The 18,989-nt window shown below is 37.5% G+C and overlaps 3 protein-coding genes across 9 annotated transcripts; 2 read left to right on the top strand and 1 right to left on the bottom strand.

Annotated features, from left to right (window-relative positions):
• Positions 1-410: 410 nt before the first annotated feature.
• wnt4b (wingless-type MMTV integration site family, member 4b) lies at positions 411-2,817 on the top strand (the record flags this gene model as incomplete). The annotated part of the gene is made up of 8 exons (XM_079469497.1): positions 411-496; positions 746-899; positions 1,268-1,352; positions 1,454-1,585; positions 1,673-1,815; positions 1,893-2,033; positions 2,112-2,274; positions 2,398-2,817. The coding sequence occupies 8 exons, from the start codon at positions 411-413 to the stop codon at positions 2,565-2,567; spliced, it is 1,074 nt and encodes a 357-aa protein (XP_079325623.1). The 3' UTR covers positions 2,568-2,817.
• Positions 2,818-4,234: 1,417 nt separating this feature from the next.
• On the bottom strand, positions 4,235-12,787 carry cdc42l (cell division cycle 42, like). 6 transcript variants are annotated; one of them, XM_079469138.1, is made up of 9 exons: positions 12,445-12,787; positions 11,859-11,978; positions 11,690-11,750; positions 11,353-11,568; positions 10,334-10,438; positions 9,938-10,010; positions 6,487-6,596; positions 5,994-6,191; positions 4,235-5,878 (listed from the first exon to the last, which is right to left on the bottom strand). In XM_079469138.1, the coding sequence occupies exons 5-9, from the start codon at positions 10,436-10,438 to the stop codon at positions 5,789-5,791; spliced, it is 576 nt and encodes a 191-aa protein (XP_079325264.1). In that variant the 5' UTR covers positions 11,353-11,568; positions 11,690-11,750; positions 11,859-11,978; positions 12,445-12,787; the 3' UTR covers positions 4,235-5,788. The 6 variants fall into 6 exon arrangements, with proteins under 6 accessions (XP_079325264.1, XP_079325265.1, XP_079325263.1 ...); XM_079469139.1 differs by having other exon boundaries at positions 11,353-11,468; positions 12,344-12,491; XM_079469137.1 differs by having other exon boundaries at positions 12,344-12,471.
• Positions 12,465-18,874, top strand: mlf2 (myeloid leukemia factor 2). Of its 2 annotated transcripts, none has more exons than XM_079469132.1 (9): positions 12,465-12,943; positions 13,026-13,227; positions 13,492-13,600; positions 13,768-13,809; positions 13,950-14,003; positions 14,291-14,419; positions 17,814-17,973; positions 18,061-18,269; positions 18,362-18,874. In XM_079469132.1, exons 2-8 carry the CDS (start codon positions 13,184-13,186, stop codon positions 18,264-18,266), a joined length of 744 nt encoding a protein of 247 aa, XP_079325258.1. In that variant the 5' UTR covers positions 12,465-12,943; positions 13,026-13,183; the 3' UTR covers positions 18,267-18,269; positions 18,362-18,874. The 2 variants fall into 2 exon arrangements, with proteins under 2 accessions (XP_079325258.1, XP_079325259.1); XM_079469133.1 differs by having other exon boundaries at positions 12,478-12,686; positions 13,075-13,227.
• Positions 18,875-18,989: the final 115 nt, after the last annotated feature.

The following is an 18,989-nucleotide window of genomic DNA, read 5'->3' as shown; positions in this document are numbered from 1 at the left end:
CTTCTCCTGGAATATTTTGGATCGGTGTGGACTTCAGAGTGGTAAACATTTATACTTTTCTGACATTTGTAATGACTAATAATAATTTATTAGATAAGAAATATTAGCTTTAAAACTTGCGTGATTTATTTATGCTTATACAAATATTTAAATAAATGTTTAGTTTAATTTGCTGTGATTTACTGTGCATACACATAAAATTGGGCTTGACTGATTAGTTTTATTTGATGTGTAGGAATAAAATATTTATTGTATCATATCAATAATTCAGTAAAAGAAAGAGCATTTCCTATCTGTTGATTGTGACAGATATGAGGGGAACAACCCCAACATCACAGGTACAGTAAAGGAAACAGACAGATAAACAGTAAATCAGACACAGACAGCAAGACAGACAGACAGACAATCTGATGCCCACTGACTCCTCTGTGACTCTTACGGGACGACTCCTGCTGTTGCTATGGGCAACCCACCTCACCATGGCAACCAACTGGCTGTAAGTTGGCCTGTGTGAACGCACTTATTTGTTATGCCATAACTTGTAAAAGATGCCATCTTTATTTATTTTCAACTTATCCTTTTAATTGGCTTTCTTATATACTGCGATTTATTGTAGATCTCAACGTCTATTACAACATTATCTTTTAATACACGTTATTTTTCTGAGCTATTGTCCTATTTTCTATAGTATTTCTTTTTAATTTGTCTTTCTATCCCTTCTTTCATTATCATCTTCTCTCTGCAGCTCTCTGGCACGTCTGCCACGCTCACGTCCTGTATCTGGTACAGAACCATGTGGCCGTCTGAGGGGTTTAACACCAGGCCAAGTTGGGGTATGCCGGGCACGGGGGGAGGTCATGGAGTCTGTTCGAAGGGCTGCAGAGATGGTCATTGAGGAGGTAAAAAGCCAATATATAATAATAAAAAATGTGGAGCGCATTCTGGTATTTATTTGTGGATTTCTGATTTTTATGCACAAATAAATGCACCATTTCAGCATAAAAGTTATTTCAAGTTTTCGGGTAGTTTCATTTAGTTAAATTACATATTTCCTGTTAAAACAGGAAGTTTGGGCTGGGCAGTACAAGACGATTTCTCTTCATTTTAGAATAGCTAAAAAGATTTAAATCACAATCACTATTGATGTGAAACTCAAGAAATATAAAATAAAAGCCCCCAAACTTCACTTTCCATCTAATTATATCATTAACATTTTTTAGGTCTAAAGTATTAAAATTCCCCTTTTCTTGTGTTTCCATCACCACAGTGCCAACATCAGTATCGAAACCGGCGCTGGAATTGTTCCACCACGCAACGCGGGATTAATGTGTTTGGACGAGTCATGAATCAAGGTTACAATAACATTACAACTGGACACATACTTCATACTGCTGTAATCCTTCAATTCTGATTGATCTCAATTCTTATCCATCAGTGTATGTGCTCTCTTTAGGCACCCGTGAGGCGGCTTTTGTCCACGCTCTTGCATCGGCCGCAGTAGCCGTGGCCGTGACTCGAGGCTGTAGCAGGGGAGAGCTGGAAAGGTGTGGCTGTGACCGTAAGGTCAGAGGGGTCAGCCCAGAGGGTTAGTACAAAAACTATGTAATAACAAATCCACATAAGGAAAAGAAACGTGTATGCCAAACACATACCTGTCTCTGCTCCCATCCAGGCTTCCAGTGGTCAGGCTGTTCCGATAACCTGTCTTACGGCGTTGCATTCTCCCAGAACTTCGTGGACGAGCCAGAGAGAGCAAAAGGCATGTCATCGGGACGGCCACTAATGAACATCCACAATAATGAAGCGGGACGGAAGGCAAGATGTTTTTCACTGGCTGAAATCAAACAATCAGTGTTGATTTGGTTTTCACGGTTTTCTTGTTCCTCGTTCAGGCGATTCTTCATAACATGCAGGTGGAGTGCAAGTGTCACGGTGTTTCTGGATCATGTGAGCTCAAAACCTGTTGGAAGGTCATGCCTCCATTTCGCCGGGTTGGTGCTGTGTTGAAAGAACGCTTTGATGGAGCCACAGAGGTAGGGAGTGTCCCAATCGAGGTGGGACCTCATAATTGTGAGGGACAGTAACTTATTGATGATGTGATTTCCACTCAGGTACGACTCACGCGCGTGGGCTCTCGCACAGCTCTTCTTCCACGGGACCCCCAGGTGAAGCCACCAGCCACACGGGATCTGGTTTACTTGGCTCCCTCACCAGATTTTTGCCGTCTAGATCCAGATAATGGCATCCCTGGTACTGCAGGGCGACGCTGTAATGGTAAAAATATACAACAGAATCACACAAATAAACATATCACTTTGATATGATATTTCACACTTTGTACTTTTCCTTACCTTTCTTTCAAAATTCTTATCGTTTCACATCTCTTGCTGTCTGAAGGAACCTCAAGGTTGGCACCAGATGGATGTGAGCTGTTATGCTGTGGCCCAGGGTTCCGTGCAGGCCGAGCAGAGGTGGTACAGCGTTGCTCGTGTAAGTTCTCCTGGTGCTGTTCGGTTCGCTGTCAGCAGTGTAAAAACACAGTGCTAATACACACATGCCGAGAATGAAGCACTCCTGACAACCAAATACCTATTCCACAAACCCCATGTGAAGATAACAAACCAACTCAATCATTATCTCCTGTTTGTTGATGAAAGGGAACCGAGCCAGCTAGCAAAAAAGATTTCTCCCCTTTCTTTGAAAATAATAGAATGTGTGGGTCAAAGACGAAAAACAGTTTAGGCATAAAAACAATAAGTGTAATACTGCTTTAAATTGTTGTTGTTAAAAAAAATAAAAAGGTTTTCTGTTTAATTTAATTGCATTTTTGTTTTTATTTTTATGAGCAAAAAATAAATATCATAAATGTTTCCCTGATTTACAGAATACGCCCACTAATATGTCATTCAGTGTAACAATCTTGTCAGGTATATTTACGACAAAAATCTATTTACAATTGAATGATATATTAAAAGACTAATTTCACCCCAAATGCTATTTAGTTGTAATTTTACATTTTGTAAAATTTGCTACTATCCTATAGATTTTGCCCATTTATGTTTTTAACTACTTTTACTTTGACCCGGCTGTATACTAAATGGTGATTATTGAGAGTATGTTCCTGATATAGACGGTTTCAGACAACAACAAACAAACGTTATGAGGCTCAAACTTAATTTCCGGCAAACTTCCGCAATGAATCAATAGGCTAACTGTTTAGCAGTTATAATATAACATAATAAATTAATATACAATAATACATAAATATGAATCAATATGGATATAAATTAAATATAAAATAAATAGGGCAGTTGCGATTAATTGTACACAGAATAAGTTTTGTGTTTACATCTGTGTATTGTCTGTGCATATTCATTTGTATCTATATACACATATACATATATTTATTTATATTTACCAATCATCAAAATTATATATAAATGGTTATTAATGTTTATATATTTTTTCCCTAAATATATGCATGTGTGCAAAGTACACAGACATATATTATGTAAACACAAACAAAAACGTATTCTAAATATGATTAATCATGATTAATTGTTTGACAGCCCTAAAAATAAATTGTTATATTATAACCAAACACAAGACTGGAAGTTAACTTCGGACCAGGCGTGTGATGAAACCATCTATATGATCAGTGTCATTATTCTCCATGTGCAAAATTGTTTTGATGGGTGCGAACAACAGCCAAATGTTTATGCCAGATGATTGTTAAGTTTTGTTGTTAAAAATGTATGTTCCTTCTTTTAGTCCAGCAAAGCCTTTTTTTGTTTCTTTAAATTCTCAAAACACATGAAAAGCAAACCATTAACTTGCTCAGACTTGCTCTTAAAGCTGACACTAACTCCAGAATAACAGCAGGAAAATAATGTTAGTATTGTTTATATAGCCTTCAGATGATACCACTTAATCCTAGTCTAGAGTTCCATTTACTGCATGATTTCTTTACGGTTTGACTGTTTGTGTTTATTTATTTGAGTTTATCTTGCCTGGATGTAAACATCCACCTGCGTATCTGTAGCCATCCATCAGGTGTGTTTGTTTTTGCTTGCCGGTTGCATAGAAGTCCTACTGTTTTCTATAGTCTACTGTCTTGTAGAATAAAAGTTTGTTAATTATTATTTGTAGCCTACTACTTCCATGTTTGTCTGTTGTTACAGGTTACACATATGCAAATACAAAAATGGCTTAATAAGCAGGGTACGAAAACCAGTTGCGTGTCAGTCAAACCACTTTTATTACAAATATAGTGAGATTCCAAACACCGCAGAACTTGACTAAGAAAAGGCCTCATTTTCAACCATTATCATCCTCCTTTTATTCGCATGACTGTTAAGATCGGTTATTCAAAATATTACATTTTAAACTGTTATTTTATTAATAAATCACAATCAAATGGTACTCTAGCGGAAAAAAATAAAAAGTCATTAAAAACTCAAGTTTCAAAATGCATCACCACTAAATTCATTCACCCAAGAGAAAAACAGTAATACATTTAATACATCATACTCCAGGTTGAAAGAAAAAATAAATTCAGTTTTCTAAACGGCCAGCAGAAGGCACTGCATAGCTCGAGAGTAAATGCACTTAAGAGAGATTCTAGGAGTATGAACCACAGAAGAAAACAGCCTGGCTCATATAGGAAGAAACAAATGCTTTAAACTAAGACTCCATTGGCTCCCACATAAGGTCCCAAACTCTCTTAACCATTTCTTAAAAATCTAATACAGGACACTCGGGAAGGGATTTGGCTACAGAGAGTTTGGTTTATATGGGTATAACACTCTGATCCATCAAAAACTGTATAACAAGCTTGTTTTCAAACAATTGTTAAAATATTTAAAATCGTTATTGGTTATGTTGATCTCAATGCCATTGTCAGTAATAAGAGCTAATCGAATGCCCAAACCAATCACATACGCTTGCTTTTGTGCCAGATCCAGCTCAGTAATTACTAAAACTTGAGGTCTAAACAGTATGACCACATACTAGACAGAACCTAGTATGTGGTGTTGGTGCAACATTTCTAGAATGCCAAAACTTGACAATGAAATCCCCATAAAGTAGCTTTGTGCCAGTTTTATGCTCAACTGAACAGATCCAAGAAAGCTGAGATACAGCTTACTGCACAAAGACACTATCCACTGGTTAAAGAACAAATAGCCTGCAGAAGCACAAATGAAAGCAGTCAGCACGTTTTGCTTTACTCATTTTAAAATGTGCTGTTTGCAGACGTTGTGTGTTAACCACTCGTATGCAGCTCTGAGCAAAGCTTGTCTGTCCAATGTTCCTAAATGTTAAGCCTATCAAATCATTCATCTTTGACAGCGTTCAGAATTTGGAAGGATTTAAAAATCAAATTGTATGTGCCGTCACACTTTTTTCAGACAGATCACATAAAACTGCAGTGTAAATAACATTTAAAGCATTTAAGTGGATTTATATACGTTGTTCTCGAAGACATGTGCATAAAGCTTGCCTGTATATTTTCATCGTTCTATTCTTTGTTTTTAGGGGCGCTATTGATTTCAAATTGCAGTCATTTCCTCTGTTGTTCTAGAAAGATTTAGAAAGGCACGGTGCGCATTTGTTTGTTTGTTTACAATACCATTTCGTTGCCCAATATCTCCAGTTCATTTTCCCCATAATTTTTTTCAATTAAACTCTATTCCAAAACCAACCCCCCCCCCCCCCAAAACCCCACCAGAACATTTAGTTTTCTCCACCCCCTCATGTTGAAGTGAGTATCACTCGCTACTGATCTTCCTTACAAGAGAATGCAGCGTTTCTTCGGTTTCGTCTCGGGAGGTTCAAGCGCGGCAAGAATCGCCTCGTCGAATACATTCTTCAAACCTCTCTGCAGGGAACAAAGAAAACGTAAAGTGAAATAGCATTCGCTGTACGTCACATGTCTGACAATAAGTTATGACAGCTGTTGTGTCATCAAAGGCGTGTGTGGATTGTCTTTTAACCTGTGTGAGGGCGGAGCACTCTACATATTTCACAGCTCTGAGGTCTCTGGCCAGCTTCTCCCCACTTTCGGGCGATATGGGGCGCTGCTTGTTTTTGGCAAGTTTTTCCACAGTGTTACTGTCGTCCCTCAGGTCGACTTGAGTGCCCACCAGAAGGAATGGAGTGCGTGGACAGTGGTGAGAGATCTCTGGTACCCACTGAGGAAGAGAAAGATATGCTATGTAGGAAGTCTGTTTTCAAGGTCAAAAGTCTTTTTTACAGTTTAGCAATCATTATACAATTCTTTAGTATATTTAAATCATGACATAAAAGCAAACAAAAAATTATGACTTTATTACACTGGGATTTTAATTGGTCATCAATAAACGTTTAATGCCAAATCATATAAGTTTGATAAAAACTATTGTCATTAACAAAGGTGGGCTCTTCTATGCTTTGATCCCACAGAAAAGCAGGAAAACAGGTAGCAGAGAGTGCTGGGAAAAGACCCACCTTCTCTTTCACGTTCTCAAAGGAGGAAGGAGAAACGACAGAGAAGCAAACCAGGAAGACGTCTGTCTGCGGATAGCTGAGAGGCCGAAGTCTGTCGTAGTCTTCCTGACCTGAGAGAACAGAAACAGTTCGAGTTCATTTAAACCTTTCTTCTGCTCTGAGAGTTATTGTAGATAGGGTTTTCAAACAAAGGAGCAAACATCTTGTTGGACATGATGCGTCCACATGTGCGCAAGGGTAAGCACACAAACAAATTGAATAAAGATCATATAAATGTAAGTAATTGTATGCAAGTAACTGTCTGTTACATATTGGTACACTGTTTGATTATTCCACTTGTATTGTTTAAATGTTTTTTTCAATGTAAATCTCTGGTTTATGTATTACCATGTAAAAGATAGAAATGTAAGTTCATAAAATTGTTGTCAAAAATGTATGTCATTGCTCTGACTAAGCTTTAAATATTAAGATTTGAACTGGTTATAGATAAATGTAACATTTACTAAATAATAATTCAGTAATGCTTTGGATTACGGCCCGCAATGTACCTCATAATTAAACAGGATTTGCAACGTAACTAATTGTGACAATAATGTACCTCTACAGAACATATCTGTAGATATAGGGGAACAATATTTGCTAAGCTTTGAGAGTAAGGGGTAAGAGTAACGAAAATGTGAAAAAATATTTTTGCCATATAAGCATCCAAATCAGACCTCTCTTGAACTACTTGATGTCTCAAAAGACAGATTTTACACCTTAAAACTTATCAAAATAACTCATAATTGAAAGAAATTATTTGTGACCAACAATCCTAAAATCTATCAAATAAAAATGTATCCTAGGGTCAAATTTACTGTTGACAGTCTGCATGCTTCATTGGTTCTGTTTTGCTTGGGAAAAAACTGAACGCATAATTTCAGTTTTAAAATACTTATAATTTCCTGACATCTTCATTCCCCAAACTTTAAATATTGTTCCTCTTTACCTACAGATATGTGCTGTAGAGGCACATTATTGATACTATTAGTTATGCTGTACATTCTGTTTAATAATGCGGTACATTGCAGGCCGTAATCTAAAGCGTTACCAAATTATTTTCGCTGTATTTTTTACTGTGGTTTTCTTTTCTGTAAACAATTACATTTATGCATTTGGCAGATGGTTTTATCTAAAGCGACTAACATTGCATTATCCTATACATTTGTTTCTAAGTATGTGCAATCCCCTGGGATCCAACCCACAACCTTGGCGTTGTTAATGCCATGCTCTTACCACTGAGCTACAGGGATCCATCTTAATCCATTTTAAATAGTTTACTCTGAAAAACTCAATTTAAAGAGACTGAGGAGCTAAAGTTGACTAAGTTGAACTGAAACCTAGTCTAAAGTCAACGGCGCAATATTTTTTTGTTATTTAAAGAGCGTGTTAGTAATACGTGGCAATAAGCTGGTGCATAGCGCACAAACATTATGCTTATTAAACACAAAGGGATGCCCAGCAGCACACAATAATAGCAATTACTACAAATAAAAAATCCGACTTGTCCTGTAGATAGTTTCACGTGTATTCACCCCGCGCACGAGCAGACACATTTCTCTGGAGAAGCGCGCAGTTGCTCTTGCAAATTCCACCATGTAAACTGCGAATCCGCCATGAAACGAGCGCGACTGGCTCAAAGGGAATGGGAAATGATACTCTGATTGGTTTACAGCACATAATGCCAAAAATACACCCATGACTCATTAAGAGAATAGAGACAATCCTTCTAGATCCTGTGCCGGGCATGCTGACCATTTCTTTCGTCGTTTAACTAGCAAAAATGGAGATAACATCTCATTATCTAATTTATTACTATAACAAGCATCAAAGATTAATTTCAAGCATTGATTTCCCTAAGATTTTGGTATCATTCACTCAACATTGAAGATATTGTTATATTTTTACAGAATATTCTGTAGGATGATTTTATAAAGGACTTTTGCTGGGTTTTCACAAGCAGGTTCGCATTGTAATAAAGTTTTAATTGGAAAATAATATAGAGATAGTAGTTCTGGAATGAAAGTGAAAAGGTGACAATGGCATGGAAAGGCTGATTTAGATAGTCGTTTTCTGTTTTTTATTTTAATTGTTATATAGCATTTGAATTCCCCTTGAACCACAGAGCCTACACATAGACTACATATATAGAAATATTAAATAAATGGATCACATCTTTTATACAGAATATAAAACTGGGCTAAATGTATTAAATATTTATTTATTTTCAAAAAACATTGTCCGTAACTCCTTTTAGAAGAAAATATAAAGACCGGACCTCTTGGAACTTTAATTGAATAGCCCTGATGTAGGGCAAACAGATGGAAAAATAAAAATCATAATTTTCACTTTTCATTACTTCTTTCATCTATGTTGCCAGAACTTTTCTACTTTTATATAATTTAATATATTGCCTAATATTATTTGAGACAACATTTACATTATTTCGTTAGGCCTAATCCTGCAATAGACAGGTTTGTTACAGTTGACTTTGATATTTTGAAGAATAAGGATTTGTATATGCTGTTCGGGAACAGCTCAATATAGTGGTATTAAATTCTAAAATGAAGTTTGTTTCGTGTGGTTATTTCATTATGTTTGTGTCTGTATATTAACTCCATTATTTGGAGAAAAATGTCAGATTTGCAGACTGTGGAGAAGGTTACTCGAGGATTTGGTCTTGGTTTTTTAGCCATTCATTGTATTTCGTTTTCAAACCTCCAATGTTGTCTGTTCCATATGAGGAGTTCAGATGCAAAACCCTCTAAATGCGTCAGAAGACTTTTCGTCAAGCATTTTTTATCAGGCTTTTCTGTTTCTGTTAGTTTCTGTTAGTGTGTTCGAGCGTGTGTCTGCACGGCCAGGTTCTTGCAATGGATCTTGTTGTGAAATTAACCGATAAATAAAATAAAAACTAGATACAGACCGCTTGCGCGTGCGTGAGCAGACATTTATTAATTTGCACTCTGAGCACATCTTATGAATGTGCATTTAGTGCAGCTGTACACATCTGTAACCCTTGTGGTTAATTTGTCCGTTACCACCGTGGTGGTAAAATTCTGCCTCCGTCACAGCCGTAGGTTTTGAAGCAAAATTATTTATGTAACATACTGTATGGGTGGAGAGCACTCACTTAACATCATAATCTCATTTTTGACGGAGGTTACTTTTAGAGGGTTTTGCATCTGAACTCTTCATATGTAGCCACATGCGAAGACTTACGGCAAGCAAAGCTATAGCAGAATATATAAAGGGAGTGGCAAAAGCAATAAGAACTTTTGTCACATACTAATTTCAAGCAGTTTCAAGCCCTTTCTCCCAAATCCAAGCATTTTTATAAACCTTGAAAAAAATTGGGATTTCATTTGCCTGTACAAACCCTATCTTTAGAAAGCAATCTAGACTGCATTACCTGCTGTGTCAAAAAGCCCCAATGTATATGGTTCGCCTCCGATCATCACTGTTACAGCATAGTTATCAAACACCTGCAAATAAAACAAACAACAGATCTTGTTATGAAAGTGAACATAAGAGTTTCTTTATACACATTTCTCACACAAACAACGTAAATTGGCTGACAACAGCATAATACACTACCAGAAACCAACCAACAATACATAACATTTAAACAAAATCAGATGATAACACCATAATCCATTCAAATAACCTAACACATACCTCAAAGATCCTTACTTTACACAATGCATGCAAGACAACAGTAATAACTGGCATTTCTATTGATATATATATTATATATTGATTCCATCACTGCCCCCCGAATCTGGAAGCCTGAGCCCTGCACCCTTACCGTGGGAACATATTCAGAGGGGAATTTGTTGGTCGTGTAGGAGATGAGGAGGCAGGTCTTTCCAACAGCTCCATCTCCAACCACCACACACTTTATGGTCTGCATCTATATGGTGAGAGAGAGAGATAATCGCGTTAACATTGATATCTCACGAGATTCCAGATACCTTAACGTGAATCATTTCCTTCTTTCGCGTGTTCACAAGCATGTCGTGCAGGCTTAATGCATTTACTAAAATTGACAATAAGGTGTTGTGATTTGATTTTAGACAAAGGGAGACACAGAGAAAGACATCTGCAAGAATCTGTCCTTGCTTCCGCATATTATGCTGCTGAGAGGAAGACGTCGCTGCTTTCGCATTCTCGCGCTATTCATCGCCCGTTCCCTACTTTCACTCACTTTATCGCAATCTTCTATCATTTATTTGTCATAAGACCTTTTTTAATCCGTTTATTCTTAGTAATGACTAACGTTACATTAGGCCTACTATACATAAACTTGAGACAACAACACACAATAAAAAGTAGGTGTCAAGTCAAACGCCGATTGACTGGGATTTTCATCGATTCGAGGTTAAACGAATCCTTTTCATTTGTATTAATCATAAAAGTTAGCTTTAAACACCACAAAATGTAACTTTTCCTAAACACTTCGCCCCTAACGTTACCAATGAAGTTGAACATTGAACAGACGTTAACGTAAATAAATCTAGCCGATAACTAACGTTACATTAAATGACGACTACCAAAAACAAAATGTTGTCAAACAAAGTTTGTGGTCAAGAAAATTTGTTATTAATATTATACATTTGTCAGAAGTAAAGTAAATCAGAGTTGCGAGTAATGAAGGCGACAGGATGCTGTGAAGCTAAGCTAACGCGCTAACACTCAGAGCGTCACACATCATGCTAAATCGAAATTACTCAACGGGAAACACGCCAACAAACACATAAATAATTAAACTATAATCTATTCGGTAAAATACCACAGGATTGTTGCTATAAATTGCAAACTGCTTACCGTTTCTCTCCGGCGACTAGGCGTTGGTTACGTCCGGGTTTGAGAGTATCAATCTGACGTGAATGAAAGCGAAAAACGTCTAGTCGTAGATGCAGCGTTCACTCAGCCTGCCCACTCTGAACACACCCAAACAAACTGCAGTTCGTGAACGGCCCCGCTCGAGGCGCAATGTTTTTCATATGAATGACATGGTAGTTTAGTCAAGAGTGGGCATTTCTTGTGAGGAACATGCGAATGAAAAAGTAAGATTCTTTAAAATCATCATAAAATAGTCAATGCGACTGTTGGAACAAAATGAGTAAATAATGGCAGATGTTTGGCAAAAGTTAGGCTTTACCGTTTTCCTGCAACTGCACATGATTCAGGGATAGCTTGTTTTATTTAAAGTTGTATGCGCTCTGTAAATAACAACATGGCATAATTAAATCTATTCATATTGTAATCCAAAACAAGTGCTACGTTTCAAAGCACAGCAAAAGGCCGCTTTTGGCTATTCCTTGGACTACCAATTGACTCCCTCTGGAATTGAGTAAGATGGGTCTGAGTGGAAGAGTGGAAAGGTGGCGTTCCTGTCCGCGAGAGAAGTTCTCTGCACCCTGTGCAGTCTGCACAGCCATCTAGCGATTCTACAAAAAAAATGTATAATAATTTTAGATGCTCTGCATGAGAATGCACAGCTCTAGAAATCATCCGTGTTTAATGTTAAATAAGGTTAATTTTGTACGTTCAAATTCTCATTCTTATACATTTTCTTCGTTTGATGAAATATCTGAACACTATGAACAATTGGTGCCTGGGCAAAAGCGAGGAGAAAAAAAGCCTTTTTCTTTATTTAAGTTCTTTCTTTGCGTGGACCAAACAGTCATATAAATGAAAAATGTACATACTTATGAAAAATAACATTTAAAGTAAAAATCAACAGCATCATTTCAAATGACCTACCCAAATATAGATATATATTTTCAAACAAACGTCAGTATTATATACATACCACAGTATATTATTAACGTGTTTGTATTTATTGTTTTCCAATATTATTGCTCTCCAATATGAATGTTCACGATCGCCGCTTAAACTTTTATATTTATTCACCGGAATGTGCGCAGTGCTGTTCCCCTCCTCTTCCTCCTCCTCCCATCTCGTTTTTCTGTTGACGTTTGGCTTTTGTGCCTGTTTTACTAAGTGTGCGTAATCTTCCCATCAAAGCCATCTCTTCATAACGGGACTTTATTTTTCGTGCAAGCGTGCGACCCGGTATCGACTTTGACCTAAAGCTTTCCGAAAAAGCGCGTGTGTCTATCAGAAACACACGATATTCGCCCAGGATCTTCAAGGTTTTGTTTCCTTTGTCATACTGTCTTCCTGTGCTCATCTGCGGAGGTTACAGCCGTCGGTCCGTCTGCTCTGCATGCTGCTATTTTTGGGCCACCCTGACAAAATTCAGCTTAAGCAAAGCTGACGTTTATATTCAAGGCTTGATAGGGATTTAACATTCGTCGTGTATGTTATTATGCTAGGCTAATCATCTGTAATAGCTCGTAGGCTGCTTTAGATCAGCACCTGCCTGGAATGTTCGAACGTGTTCGCATAGGTATAAATGTTCTGCAGAACTGATTCAGTACAGTTGTTTTGTCCGTCTAGCTGGCTAAATTGATGGTTTGTATTGTTGTTAGGTAATACAGCCCGAAAGCCCCACTAGATACTGTTTTCCATATCTGGCAGGGGGAGCTTGATGATTGGTTGACCAATCATTGGTTGGCCTGAGGCGCTGCTGGGTTTCGATTTTAGAGAATTGAAAAGTTCGGGTTCTGACAACCAATTAGCAACGAAAATGTTTCGCTACCTAAATGATGTGGATGACAACCCATATATGATGTAAGTATACGTTTACTTAAATAATACGTTCCTGTAGCCCCGCTATTAGAGCATTGCGTTAGCTGCATGCGCAAAGGTCATAGGTTTGAATACTAGAAACACGTTGAGGTATAAGGTATACCTTAAATGTAGTGGAAGACTGTTTTCATTAAAGAATCTACCAATTCTGTACATGTAAATAATAAGTATAATATCATTTTGACCTCTTATTATTAGAGGATACTATGAGTGATTGTAAATTGTATGCACCTGGTGCTGTGATAGGGATCCATTTGCGGCACACAGGCATCAGATGAGGAGTCTCTTCGGGTCATTTGGCATGGACCCGTTTCCTATGACCCCTCAGATCCAGCATCCACGTACACGCATACAGGTACCCATCAGAACCTTTAAAACCATAGAAAAGTATGATTGAGATGTCTTTCCATTCAATATTGAACTTGGCACACTTTCCACTGCAAGTTGTATTAACACTTATGTTATGTGGAAATGATTGATGTTGTCTATTGAAGATTCAATTGTTGTGTCATCCTTTTGTAGCCACAGGCTGGTGCCCTGACTCCATTCGGCATGATGGGAATGGTATGGCCTTGTCATCTTTCTCATTTTATACATTATAGATTTGTAAATATTTGTCTGCTTTATTCCCTTTCTAGCACGTATTTAAAACCAGTTATGAAGTAATTTATGAGATAGATTTTAAATATTATGTTTTGTCTCAGGGTGGAGGGTTCATGGACATGTTCAGCATGATGAGTGGAATGATGGAGAACATGGTGAGTCTCACGGTGGCCTGCCAGAAACATTTAAAAATGACTGAACTCACACCATGGTTTACAGCACAGGTGTAATAACAAGGCTTCAGTTTGTATATGTTGGTGGATCAAGTCATGACGTGATAAAGTGTGTATTTTTTAGAAGGTGTAGATTTGATGTTCTTGTAATGAATTAGGTTTTGATGCAAATTTAATCTCCTGGCACCTCTGATCACCTGTCCACTGGTTCTGTCACCTAATCAAAAGTGTCCCGTGTCCTTTTATAACAGTTCTTTTTTTCTCTGTAGGAACGTATGTCTGGTGCTCCAAGCTGCCAGACCTATTCCTCCTCAACAGTCATCTCGTACTCCTCCACAGACGCAGGAGCACCTCAAGTTTATCAGCAGACCAGTGAACTACGCACCGCTCCTGGGGGTGTAAGACATGCATGCACACGTAAACACACACAACACATGTTAAATACATACTCAAATCATGCAGTGGTGTAAATTCCATAGATATTAAGGAGTTTTATTTTTGCACATCCTGCATTGTTTTATAACCTGACTCAATGGAATGATGTAAATCAGGTAATGGTGCAAACATGGCCAAACAATCAGTACTGAACACAATATATTTGTGTTCTTAAGTGGATTTATGCTTAGTTATAAAGGTAATTCTTTGTCACTTAAAGGAAGAGTTCAGCCAAAAAGAGAATTCTGTCTTAATCTACTCACCCTTAAATTGTTCCAAATCTGTATAAATCTATTTTGTATTTTGTATTTGTATTTGTATTTATTAAACACCAATAAACACAACAGAAGTTGACCATAGTGCTGTACAAATTAAAATTAAAAACAAGGAATAAAAAAAGAATACTAATAAAATTAAACTATAATTTCACATGCAAGATTTAGAAGGCCAAAGAAAGAAAATATGTTTAAACTGGGAAAAGCTTGACCTCACTACTGTATTAATGTTGATCAAATTTAGGGAGGAATCTAAGAGGACTCTATTTCTCACAGTTGGTTTGATGAAGAAGTTCAGATACCCAAGACTAAGGTTTACATTAGCCTTACTTACCTGAGGTCCAAACACAACAACTTCGGTTCTATTACAATTTAGACCTTAAATATTTTGAGACTGCCAAGTTATAATGTCCTCTAGACATGCAAACAGATTTCCTAACCCTTTTGTGTCATTTTGCTTCAGAGGCAGATATATTTGTGCATCATCTGAATAAAAGTGAAACGATACTCCATGCTTCCTAAGGATATTTCCTTATAAGAGCATATACAGAGAAAAAAAGGGTTGGGGCAAAGATGGACCCTTGGGGAACGCCACAAGGGGACGACTGATGAAACAAAATTTCCAATGCCCACAGAGAAGGTTCTATCACACAAACAATATTTTAACCAGCTTAGGCCAAGGCCTTCAATGCCCACACACTGTTCAAGATGTAAAATGAAAAGAGTCCAGGGATGTGATTTTTTTCCTTATAAATAAGGATTTGACCGCTGGGATCACCCGTGTAAATCGCAAAAATTTGATTTATTTTAATTTGTGATGGGATTGGGGTTTTGGGGACGTGTGCATAGTCATCATACAACCGGCCAACAGGATCCTTTCTATGCTCTCTACATCATGCACACACTTGTTATAAATGCAGAGTGAAAGCTTCATTCAGAACATAATTTTGCAAGTTATTTTTATGTATCCAGAGTTCTTGGACGATAGACCTCAAACACAGCCTTTTTTAGTACTCAAATCCAGAGTCTGGAAGTTGAGACGTCTGTATGATATGCTTTAGCATTATAACATTATCTATAAACAGGTCTGAGCTAGCTAACTGTAAATGGCATCGCTGTTAAAGGCGTTTGATCTGACAGCAAGATAGCAGTTAGGAGTAAGTTAGTAGATGTTTTTCCGGACTGCGTACCACAGGGGAGAGGGAGAAGACACGCGCTTTGTAGAGTTGTTTGTCCTTTTAGGGGTACTATACATAACATGGCTGCTAATTCAGTGTATGTAGGTCTGCTCTGTATGGTAAGGTATTACAAACAACGGTTCATTACGTTGCATTTCTGACAATAAATCCACATTGCTCCTTTAATTAGTAAAGTTAAAGCAGATTTTTTTGGGGGGTGGTTGGATGAGGGTTTGTGCCGTCATCTTTCTTTTTTGTCCTTGGCCTGATAGTGTGATCAACTGATCAAATGCAGAAGTCATGTCTAGTAAAACTATAATTAAATTGAATTAACCGTTAACAGGATATCGTTTAAAGAGTAAAAAATTCCTTGATTTTTAAGGTCCAATTTTGGTTAATGTCGTGTCCAACAACAAGTTTATGTACATACAAGGTGTAAAAACACTACTATTTTGTTATAATAGGCAGTTATTCTTAAATTACTTCTTAACTGGCTCACAAATGATTCGTTCGGCGAATCATCCGTCTAATCCCCTACTCTGATCTGATTGGTCAGATGGTCTAGTCTGCTGTGATGGGTCTACCGCAAACGAGGCTCACGAGCTACAGTGTTTGGGGGAGAAAAGTGGCGTTGTCGCGGGCAGTGCTAGCAAAATGTAGGAGGGGACCAAATGTAGTGTTCTAGGGCACGACTGTTTCAGAGTCGACTCCCTTTTTTCCAAGCCGATAACATTTTTATTTATTCACCTTCGGCTTTACAATTTTGCAAACAGCATAGATTCACACACGGCAACATTACACACTGATTGAAATGAAAATTTACATGATTGTAATATGCACTCTTTAGAACTCTCAGAAGGGCTGACTACGTACTGCGATTTCTCCTTAAACTAGACTGAAACGTCTCAAAAACACTGTTTGTGTCAAGAAATCTTTGTAGTTCCACCAATACTGATTTCTCTAAGATATTTGCTATAAAAGGTCAATTAGAAATGTGTCTCAATTTTGATCAAACTGTAGTGTCCAAATTGGACTCATACAAGACCTGCCTAACGAAAGCATGTTTACAGTAAGTTGGAAAGACCATGTAAGAAAACTCTTAATTTACAATTTCCCAAAACAGTAAAACATTTTTTTTTCAAATGTGTAGGAACAATATCTAATGAGGAAGTTGTTGCCTTCAATTTAGTGACTATATCAATTAAACAGATAGATTTTAAGATGGATGTTATTTGTAGGATTAGTCATAAAGTTCACTATATTGAATAGTGCCATTGAACTACTTGAGTTTTTAATCATTTGCTCCGAGAAATACTTGCACCTGGTAGTTTCACAGCTTTTTGATATATATATATATATATATATATATATATATATATATATATATATCGCGCATTATTTCATAAGTCGCCTGCAGCTTGTCCTTTTTACATTGTCTCTCTGCTCTTCTGCAGAGTTGTCTGGTTCTGTTAAACACAGAGAAAGATGTTTGCGGTTACACAGATCTTGGCCTACATTGACTACTAAAGTAGGAAAAATGTCTTTGTAAATATCTTTGTTCTGTTAAGTAAAAAAATGTGATATTTTGAAGAATGCAGGAAAGCAAACAGTTCTAGAGCACTTTTGACTAGCATTCTAATTGTTCTACTTTGGAGGTCAACGGTGGTCAAGCACTATTTGGTTACATGCATTCTTCCAAATATCATTCTCTGTGTTCATCAGAACAAATAAATTTATATAGATTTGAAATGAAAAATTAGTAAATGATGACAGAAATTTTATTTTTGAGTGAACTATCCGTTTAAGTAATTGTTAGAAAATGAACATGATTACTAGCTAGACACAAGTGGCACAAATGTTAAGTGTCATCATCCCTAAGTGTTTGCTTAACTGTGTTTGTATAGATCAGGGAGACACGTCAAACAATGCGTGACAGTGAAAGTGGGCTGGAGCGCATGGCTATAGGGCATCACATTGGTGAAAGGGGTCATGTGATGGAACGTTCAAGAAACCGACTCACGGGTGATCGTGAAGAGAGACAGGACTACTTTAACCTGGAGGAGAGTGAGTCAAAAACCTCTTTCTCAGTTTTTTTAACTGTGATCATCTGCCTAAAACTCTTTAATTCACTATAAAAACGTTCTCTTCTAGATGAGGCAGCTGCCTTTGATGAAGAGTGGAGGAGAGAGCTGGGGCGGTACCGCCCACCAACTGCCCGTAGTTTAGATTATGGGCGGGACCGGAATGTGGGACAGCAGCTGGCCCTAACAGCGCCGCCAAGCTCGTCCTCTCCCTCGCCCCGCCACGAGTCTCCACGACATCATCCTCCCCAATCGCGTCCGCGTTACGACTGGTGAGAGGTAAGGCCGATACTTAGTTGGATACTTAAAGTACACATATGTTATACTGCTAGGCTTCCATGTTTACTAGCTCTGGCTGCATTGCTTTACAGGTGGAGTGGATTAGTCTGTGTGGAGTGATCTACCTGATGCTGTGAAAAAAAAGAGAACGAGAAGGGATAGTGAAGAATATTATAACCGATGAGTCAAATGTTTGATAGTTCTGAACTGTTTCAATATGTGTAGTCAGCTCCTTACAGGGCAGTGTTCTGGCATGGGGTATCATAACACAGGCTGAAATTCTTACATGGCATCTCTGTTGTGTTGAATTTCGCCTGCCTGGGTACTTCATACCAAGTTACTACTCCCAAAGCATACACACCAGCATTCATCATCCAACAGCAACCTTGTGATTATACAATACACACACACACACACACACAAAATCTTTGTATTTAAATTCATTGTCATGTTTCCAATATCCAAATATTTAAGTACACACACGCACATACACATTCACTGTAAAGTCCATATATGTTTGTGTTGACACTAGGGTATCTGTGGGTTTAACTGTACAATGCTGACTAATTAAACTTATTAACAAATAAAAAGATCTTGTTACATCATTTGCTGTTCTGTCTATAAATAAGTTTTTTTATCTTTGTGTAAAGCTATAGTGTTGTTGATATTGTTAGTGACATTTTCTTATATTGCTTAGTATGGTATCCTTCTATGCATTGT

This window comes from Barbatula barbatula, assembly GCF_947034865.1.
Source record: "Barbatula barbatula genome assembly, chromosome: 12".
Lineage (NCBI taxonomy): Eukaryota > Metazoa > Chordata > Actinopteri > Cypriniformes > Nemacheilidae > Barbatula > Barbatula barbatula.
Note: the sequence above shows the minus strand (reverse complement) of the source record. Positions and strands in the feature narration are given on the sequence as shown.